Consider the following 9,454-nt stretch of genomic DNA (forward strand, 5'->3'; position numbering starts at 1 on the left):
AGAAAAAGAGACGGAGCTTGAGAGACGGAGAAAGAGCAAGAGAGGAAGAAAGAGAGGCAGAAAGGGCGTGTTTCTGGCGCGGCGTTTCCCCTCCCCTTTCTCAGGTCCCTCTCTCGGGCTCTGCGCGCTCTCTGGGCTGCCCCTCTCTCCCGGCGAAGCTGGGAATTGGGTGGGATTAGACGGAGCAGCACGGGCCGCCACCGCTAGCAGAGCCCGTCTTGGAGAGGGCGGGGGTGCCCCTCCGTCCACGGTGCCGAGCGCCCCTCTCGCCTTGTCGCGCTCTCGGCTCGCTTTCCCCGCGTCTGGCCGGGAGGAGCCGGCAGCATCTGGAGCTTGCTGCCGAGGGCGCCGCGGTCCGCACCCCGCGCCCGCAGCCCACCGCCCTGCCCCGGCGGGGTGCCCCCTCCTCTTCCCTCTGCGGCGCTTGGGGGCCGGGTCGGCTTCCGTCCTTCCCTGGCTGCGAGACCTGCCTCAGCAGCCCAAAGCTCCAGCCATGGGCTCGGGGTGCGTGCCCGGGCTCTGCCTGCTGGTCCTGCTGGTCCACGCCCGCGCCGCCCAACACAGCAAAGCCGCGCAAGGTAAGGAAGGAGGGGCCCGCGGCCCTGGGTCTGCCGGGGCCGCGGGGCCCCCGGGTCGGGGCGCGATTTCCAAGGGGTAGGGCAGGTGCTGGGAAGCGGGCTGCTGTCAGGACCGGGTCCTGTGTTCCCGGACACCCTGTCTGGGGACCTGATCTCTGGGGGCCGCGCCTGGGGCGAGCGCCTGGAGGAGCCCGGGGCGGTACGGAGGAGTGAGAAGTTGGCGCGGTGGGCCGAAGTGACCATGCACCTTAGGATCCTGCCTGACTTCACTGCCACTTCAAGCTTCTTCGAAAGCCTTCTTTTCCTCCAAAGTCTGAGAGAGAGTCTCCTCTTAAACATTGCCAGAAACTTAAAGTTGTGAGCTGGAGAGACAGAGAAGGAAAACTTCTCAGCCATGCCATACATTTCTTCCTCGCACCCCCAATCCTTATGCAAAGTTAGACAGAAATTTCGAAGTTGCTGTCATATCAGTGGAAAAGTGTTAAAGAAAAAGAGGGCCTTTTTATGGAAAAACCAACTCATCTCTCACTGGATGGTTGGGGGCTGAAGAGAAGAAAAACTTCTGTGACTGGCTCCTGGCAAGAATGTTGTGTTTCTGCCTCTTTGGGGGAAATCTCTTTCGTCTCGCATGGCTTTCATTTCTTATCATAATATTTATTTATTAAGGCCTCGGGTTTCCAATTCCATTTAAATCCAGGTCAGAATTGCATTAAAATAACAAAGTAAAATTCCAGGCCGGGGAGCTTTGACAGATCCCTCTAGGAATTAAAGAGACAGGGAGGCCCTCCTGCCCCCATCCCTGACCCCAGGCTCATGGTCTTGCCAGTCCCAAAGCTAAGTAGTTTCATGTCATCAGCTGTGCTAGCAGAAACCATGCTAGTGTGAGGACAGTTCTCTTGGGGACAGCTTCCCCTCCCCCTTGACCTCTTGTTGCACCCCTCCCCCATCACATCCTTACTGATGAAGAGATTTATATGGTCAAAAAGAAAAGTCCTTCTGGCAAGGCTTTGCCCGGGAAGATATGATTCTGCCTATTGTCCTAGGGTCTTCTGAAACCAGGCTGGGTGAGATGGCTGGGCTAGAAGGGAAAGTTGAACTTGGGAGTTGTGGAAGCCCAAGTGTCTGGCAGTGAGGTCACTATGTCCTGAGCCAGAGCACTTGGCTCTTAAGCTGTTCCGGGGACTGGATGGGCTCCTGCTCTGTTAAAAGTAAGCTGCTGTATCAATGCCTTTTCAGCAACTCCCAAAACAGTGCCTCTCCAACCTGCCCATTTACAAAACTGGAGCCCTAGAGACCCTCACCTGTCAAAATACCAGACCCCACCCCCATGCCTTTCCAACCCCTAACTGCCCCTTCTCCTGTCCTGGTTCCAGACAGCTCACCACCCCTTCCATACCCAGCTGGGAGCTGCCCCTCTCCCCACTGTGGATTTGCTTGTGTTTTCATAAACAAAGCTGGCTTTTGTAGTGTGTGCTGACTTACTCATAACATGGAATTAGCTGGGGAGTTTAGTCTGAAAGAAGGAACAGATTTTGTGCAGTAATCTAGAGACAAGATAAGGGCCTCTTTCAAGTTGGAGCCAATGTCTATGGTGGCCTAGTGAGGGGGTGGGGTTGGAAGAGCTGCAGTGGATTCAAGGGGGTCCCAGGGACAGATGAAGAGCTCTAGAAGGGACAAGTGCTATCAAGCCAGGGATCTTAAGCCTGGGCGATTGGCCCATCATTCAGGGGCAGAAGGACTCAGAATTCCATCCCTCATTTACTGGACACCCTGCTGGGTGCTGTGGGAAATGCAGCTGAGAGTAGAGGCCCTTGCCCTCTAGGAACTTACAGACTAGTAGTTTTCTCCACTGCTCATCTCAGTTCACGGGTTAGCACTTGCTTGGACTGCTTTGTGATTAGCTTGGCATCTTTCTTCCTTCTGATCCCTGAGTCTAGCTTGGCTTAGAAATGAAGCTCCTTGTTTCAGCTACCTTTACCCTGCTGTTGAGGAAATCTATAACTGAGACTGCTGGAGATTGCCTAACAGCAAGTTTGCTGGGTTAGCGGGCTGTCTCTAGACCCAAATCTGTAGGTAAAGGCTGTGGGAAGGAGAGGTATTGACCTGGCAGGGCAACCTTACAACCTTACCCAAAGACAATGCTGCAGGCACCAGGGAGGCCTCCCTTGCCCCCAAAATAGGTCTCCCAGATATTACCAGTGCCAGGAAGTATGCCTTTGCTGTGGGATATCTTTAAAATGCAAATACCCTTCAAAAGTATCTTGCATGGGATTACTAATACTTCTGATATCTGGGTCTCAGTCCCTTTTCTCTGGAGAGTCCCACAGTGGAAGAACCTACTTTGTATGGAATGAAGAGGAAAGCAAGGAAGGGAGTGTAAAGGGGTGTGTGTGTGAGAGAGAAAGACCACGATCACCCCTGGGAGATTTAGCTGATGCTGAGTGTGAACGTGGATGTGTTCGTGCCTATGAGAACTGTGTGTGGCTGAGTGGTAGGTAACTTGTGTTACTGGGAGTGAATGAGCATGAGTGTACATGGTTTTGAGTGTTTTTCAAGTGTTTGTCTGTGTATTTTAAAGTAGACAGACTGGATAACCAAGATAATTGTTAACTTAAAAGCATTAATTTGCTTTGCTTTTTTTTGGGGGGGGGGGCTGGGAAAGGGGTGGCAGTGGTTAAAAAGACCTAATCCTTGGGTAGGGCTCAGGTTACAGCTGAATGAAAAGGTCCAGGGTGGGGGAGCAGGGAAATTTGCCCCCTGTCCCCTGGGGCAGGCTTCGGCAGAGTTATCCTGGCCATTTAGTTTACCTGGTTGTTTTCTCTCCTCGTTAGGGATAGAGTTTTGATAAAGTCATGTATTTAGAGTTTCCAAGTAACACCATCCCTGGGACTGAGAGCTTTCATCTGGTGGCAAACAGTGTCTCTCTGTCTCGGTGTGTCTCTCTGGGTCTCTGAGTGTATATATCTCTCTCTTTCTTTCCCCCACCCCTCTCTTCCTCTTTAATGTGGCTGTTTCCTCTCCTCCCCGCTTTCCTCGGCTCCTGTGGCCAGCTCTTACAGTGAGGGGACTGTTCCTCCTAGCCCCTCCCTCCAAAATATGAAATGAAAACCATAACCGTGTCAGCGGGTGAGGGTGGCCCCGTGGGCAGCCGGCTACTACCTATGCCTGGTCCAGGCCACACTGGAGAGAGAGACAGACAGACAGAGAAACGGAGAGAGACCCTCTCAGAGCCTGATCTTCAAGCAGTTCCTTCTAGCAGCCCCCCTCTATTTTTCCAGAAGGAGTGGAGAAGGAGGGGTGGACTGCTTAGAAATTCCTCCAGACTCCCTTTGACCTCTCTTGTCTCAATGACATGTTCCCTGGGGCTTGGGGAAAGCCTGTGGGGGTGGGTACAGAAACTTTTCCCTGCCCTCCACTCCCACCCCTCACCTCCTTGAGTCTCTTGCAGGGTGGAATGAGAGAGGGGCTGAAAGACCCTAGGCAGGACTGCTGAGGCCAGAATTAACTGCAGGCAGAGAAAGAAGAGAGTATCAGCAACCCCCAGATGAGATTGTTTTCTGAAGCCTTCAGGAATCTGAGAGCATGAGAACCGGTTTGAGATGTGAGCGGCTGGGACCTGTTGTAAAAGGAGCCGGCCCTGGGTGTGAGTTTGGGAATGTGAGGTGTGCATTCATGGGGTGTATGAGCGTGCGTGTGCATGACTGGGGCTGGGGCACACGCAGGGCTCCAGTAAGAGGGAGAAGGAAGCGGGGCAATGTGCGTTTTGTTTTACTTGGAGAAGTAAAGAAAAGTGGAATGGCTGGGTCCAATGCTTCAAATTGTGGGTGGGGGAAGGGAGTGGATGGTTTTAGATCCTTCTGAGATGATGTGAGTGGAAGAGCTTGCAGCCTGAAATTCCCTCCTCCCCAGCCCCTACTTCCAGACTCTGGTCCCTGCGTGTCAGGGTGTGGGCCTCCTTTGACGTCCCGTACCCCTAGCACATGACCGCTTACAAGAAAGAGTCCCTGTCAGGGCTGGAAACTGCAGAGCTGCTCTGAGACTGGCAGTGCCCGCAAGAGGCCCAGACCTGGGGACGGCTTCTCTAGGTTCAGAGAGAAGACAGGAGTCTGGAAACAGAGGGAAGGTGACTGCCAGGCCTTTGGGAGAACTGTGAGACTGCAGTCAACCTAACGATGTCTGGGGAGTGAAAGAGGGAGTCTGGGCTAATAGGCAACATAGACCCTCTTCCTCCCCCATTGGCCCCTCTATAACCAGAGTGGCCACTCTCCTTCTCCCATAGTTAAACAGTGCCAGCCCCAGATGGCACTAGAGTAGCTGTGGTGCCAGTGGGTTTAGTTAAATGCACTAAGGATTGGGGCCTCTAAGGAAACAATAGAAATTCTCTTTCTTACTTGTGAAGTGGCCTAGAGTATCAGTGGTCTAGGAGCTCTGGTGACATAATGGTTAATACATTTGGCTGCTAACTGAAAGCTCAGTGGTTCGAACCCACCAACTGCTCTGTGGGAGAAAGATGAGGCAGTCTGCTTCCATAAAGATTTACAGTCTTGGAAATCCTATGGGGTCAGTTCTACCCTGTGCTATAGGATTGCTATGAGTCACAGTTGACATGATAGCAGTGGGTTTGGTCTGGTTTGGTTTTCAGCTTGGAGATTCTGCACATTTCATTGAAATCCTTCCTGCTGAGGGTGGAAGGTGCTGTGGTAAGACGCAGTCCTGCAGCCTGGCCTCCCCAGTGACTGCCCCTGAATCTCAGGCCCTTTCTTCCTGGACCCTGCTTCACTTCTCCCTGCCTGTCTAGTCACTTAACTACACTTCCTTTCTTCCTCCAAGTTTCCTGGGGCCGCAAGTCCCAGATAGTTCTTACTGTGTCCTTAAGCAAGGCATGTGCCTCTGGAAATAGCCCCTGAAGAACAAATGTGTGGGTCTGAGTGTATGTAGCCAATGAAGTTAGGAAGTAGAGCTGAGATGTTGATGTTCTGGGAACTGGATACTCTCTGTGCTGGGCCCTTGTCCTTGGCTCCACCATATTCTTAACTCCAAGACTAGCCCTCTGTGTTCTGCCTCACTCTAGACACCTTCCCTCTTCAGAACAAGGCACTGTTTTGTAGTTTGTGAATTTAAAAAACCAGTTGCTGTCAAGTCGATTCTGCCTCCCGGCAACCCCATGTGTGTCAGAGAACTGTGCTCCATAAGGTTTTCAATGGTGGATTTTTTCCATAGATCACCAGGCCTTTCTTCTGAGGCACCTCTGAGTGGATTTGAACTTTCCACCTTTTGGTTAGCAGTGAGGGCATTAACTGTCTGGACCACCCAGGGATTCCACTTTGCAAATGGATGCTGCAGTTTGGCAGCACAGGCGGGATGATGAGCCCTAAAGAGGGCGCTGTGGCCCTCCCTCTTACCTATGGTTTTCCCTGTGGCTGGAGCCACTGCCCTAGAGAGCTGTAGGGTTTGGATTTCAGAACACCAGGCCAGGGGCTCTTCAGGTCTGGTCACTGACAGTGACAAACTGAGGAGAGACGTGGGCAGGAAGCACTGGGCCAGAGGGAGGAACCAGGATAAGGAAACAGATCTGAGGAATCCATGGATGAGGGTGGAGTGTCAGGGCATGTGGGCATTTGAGAGGGGGCCACTGAGAGAAGGAGGGGGCGCGTCAAGGGTGGACCCTGGGGAGCAGGTTTACAGAGAGGACGTTTTTACAAGTTTCTAATTATATTTATTTGGAGTTTTCCTCTGGCGGTTTGAAGCTGTTAACAGCAGGAACCTGTATCCCTGGTGTTTGTTTTTGTTTCTAACCACCTGCTTGGCCCCAGCATAGTGGATCCAAGGGCAGGCGACACCTGCCCACTGCTGCCCCACCTACTCTTTCCTTACTGCAATCTCATCTGCGCTCACCATGGCACACTGCCCTCCCTCCTTGCTCACCACTCAGCCCTGCCCTCCTTCCATGCTGCCCCATGCCCAAAGCCTCAAGTCTGCTATAGATTTCCTACCGGGATCATCCTATATTTCAGTTCCATTCCATTCCATAGTTATGTATTAGATGCTTGCATCATGCCCACCTGAGTGCTGTGTTGGGATGGGGTAAAGCACAATAATGGCTAAGGCATGGATTCCTCCCTTGAATGCTTACAGAAGACAGTACACAGTGTGAGAGCACTGGGCTGGGTTGTCAGTAGACCTGGGTCCTGGCTCTGCACTGACTATTGGCTCTTGCCTAAGATACCCTCTCTGGGCAGTCCTGCCTAAGATACCTTCTCTGGGCAGTCTTGCCTAAGATACCCTCTCTGGGCTTCAGTTTGCTCATCTGTATAATGACAGACAAGACTGTTTGAGGACCAAATGAAATAACTTTGTATACTTAATGGAATAATACAAATCTGACGTTGTCATTGTTTATGTTGTTATTTTTCTTTAGAGAGAGAAGACAACCTCTCCACTCAACAACCAATTAATAGGACATTGGAACCTGCCTCTGCCTACTGCTTGCCTCCCTGCCCCTCACTTCCCAATGTCTGTTCTCTTCTCCTCATCCCCAACCCTTGTCCCAAACATCCTCTAAAGTCCCCTGAGTCAAGGATGTTGGTTTTGTCCACATGGAAAAAAAAAATTCCTGCCTATTTGGGACATGTTCAAATTAGCAAAGAGCTGGACTAGGGGTAGGGGAGGAGATCAAAGAGAAACTCATGATGGTCCCCCAGTGAGTGATACTGTGGCTTTCACACTCAGTCCCCTTCCCCTCCACAATGCCAAGCACCAAGTGTTTTTCCTGACTGCTCAGTGGGGCAGGCTAAGCTTGTGTGAGAGGGAAGGGACTTTTCTAAAAAGAAGAAAGTGCTCCATCTCCTCTCCTTGGGGTCAAGAAGCAGTCATTTGTGAGGCTTCTTGAATATTCTCTCTGAGATTCCCTTACCTCTGTCCAGGCCTTGTCCAGGCTAAGGATGGGCCCAGGCCTGAGCCAAGGTCACAGACCCCAGTCAGTTCCAAACTGGGAAGACAGCTTGAGAAGCTGGAGCTGGGAAGGCAGACTCCTCCTTTCCTTAACTGCCATTTTGTTGAAGCATGAGACCAGATGTGCACATATATGGGTACCTGTGTACATGCTGAAGGTTAGGATATCATGGCCAAAGACTGGGCTGGTTCTAATTTGGATGTTGCTTGGATGTGGGAGGCAGCATGGAGGGAAGAAGAGGGGACAGCCCAGGAGCAGCAATGCAATGCTTGCCTTAGGTGGCCCCTGGTACCCCATCATCAAAGGTGTTAGCACTGAGACTGGGGAACACCTGCCTTGACGTGAGTGCTCTAGAAGAGACACCTATACCTGATTTCAGATGACTTCTGAGGGCCCTGAGATCTTATGATTAATTGAGCCTAGGTTTCTTCTGACCCAGCACTAACCTAATAAGTGCCTTTAACTGGTTATCTTCCCTCCTCTGAATTTCCTATCTCCCTACCCCTTAACTTAGGACTAAACTTCTTAGGACTGCCCTCTAACCAGAAAAGTTGTGAGGGCACAGGAGAGTGAAGAAGCCACAAACAGAAGAACAGGATACCACAGACATGGACCTCATCCACTCACCCACCCATCCATCCACCCACTCATCTATTTAACAAATATTTACTGATGGCTTCACCATCAGTTTGTTTCTTTTGTTCAATGCTGAATACCCAGCACCTAGCACAGTGCTTGGCACATTACAGGTACTCAGTAAATATTGTATGAATGATTGAATGCATGTGCTCAACTTTTACTCTAGCTGCAGCATGGTGGCTAGAATACTTTTACATATTCAAAGATTGATAAGTCATGGCCTTCAAGAGCTTATAGTCCAGTAGGAAGATAATTCACATACACCAGGAGTTACATTATGTCACTATGATGTTGGCAGGGAGCTCTGGTAGCATAGTGCCTAAGGCACTTGACTGCTAACCAGAAGGCTGGTGGGTTTGACTCAGAACTCCTCGGAAGGAAGATGGGGCAATCTACTTCTGTAGTGATACTGCCTTGGAAACCCAAGGAGGGGTCACTATGAGTCGGGTCCGACTCGACGGCACAGAACAACAACAACAACAACAACATGGTGTTGGCGAAGAATATTGAATATAGCATGGACAGCCAGAAAAGAACAAACAAATCTGTGTTGGAAGAAGTATGGTTAAAATGCTCCTAAGAAGCCAGGATGGTGAGACTTCATCTCATTTACTTTGGATATGTTGTCAGAGGGACCAGTCCCTGGAGAATGACATCTTGCTTGGTAAAGTAAAGGGTCAGCAAAAGAGAGGAAGACTCTTAGTGAGATGGATTGATGACACGGTTGCTGCAGTAAGAGGCTCAGCTGTAGTAATGATTGTGAGGATGGCACAAGACTGGGCAAGGCTTCATTTTGTTATACAGAGAGTTACAGTGAGTTAGAACTGACTCCAAGGCACCTAACAACAACACTAACAAAAGTTAAATAATGGTACAAGGTATATCAATACAAGAGGTATCACAAGGCAGGGATTGGCAGGTGGCCAGAGAACCTAACAATAAAAGCCATAGGAGTTAAGAGAAAGCAAATTAGAGAAGGCAAAGCAGTCACAGCTTCCAGTGGTGGCACCTGAGAGGGGTCTTCATGATGTGTGACATTTGATGTTTAAGGAGAAGAAAATAGGGGGAGTGAGAAAGACTCACCACACACCTTGGGCTGGCCTGGCTGGGGAAAGAGGGATGTCACGGTCATGTGTGAATGCTGCTTCTGGCCTTCTTACTGGGCAACTGTGCTCACAATTACTCCCACCCCGATTTTTGCTATGGTAATATAATGGGAAGGAGCTCTGGTAGCATAGTGCCTAAGGCACCTGACTGCTAACCAGAAGGCTGGCTGTTCAAACCC

At 50.8% G+C, this 9,454-nt stretch overlaps 1 protein-coding gene across 1 annotated transcript in view; it reads left to right on the forward strand.

Moving 5' to 3' along the window:
• Positions 1 to 493: 493 nt before the first annotated feature.
• The window catches only part of SCUBE3 (signal peptide, CUB domain and EGF like domain containing 3), a 43,311-nt gene continuing 34,350 nt past the window's right edge, over positions 494 to 9,454 (forward strand). Inside the window, exon 1 of the mRNA XM_007939368.2 lies at positions 494 to 578. Within this exon, the coding sequence (XP_007937559.1) occupies positions 494 to 578 (85 nt within the window). The remainder of the gene's footprint in view (positions 579 to 9,454) is intronic.

The sequence above is a fragment of the Orycteropus afer genome, unplaced genomic scaffold (assembly GCF_000298275.1).
Source record: "Orycteropus afer afer isolate SDZICR_OR568_19922 unplaced genomic scaffold, OryAfe1.0 scaffold00059, whole genome shotgun sequence".
NCBI classification, from domain to species: Eukaryota; Metazoa; Chordata; class Mammalia; order Tubulidentata; family Orycteropodidae; genus Orycteropus; species Orycteropus afer.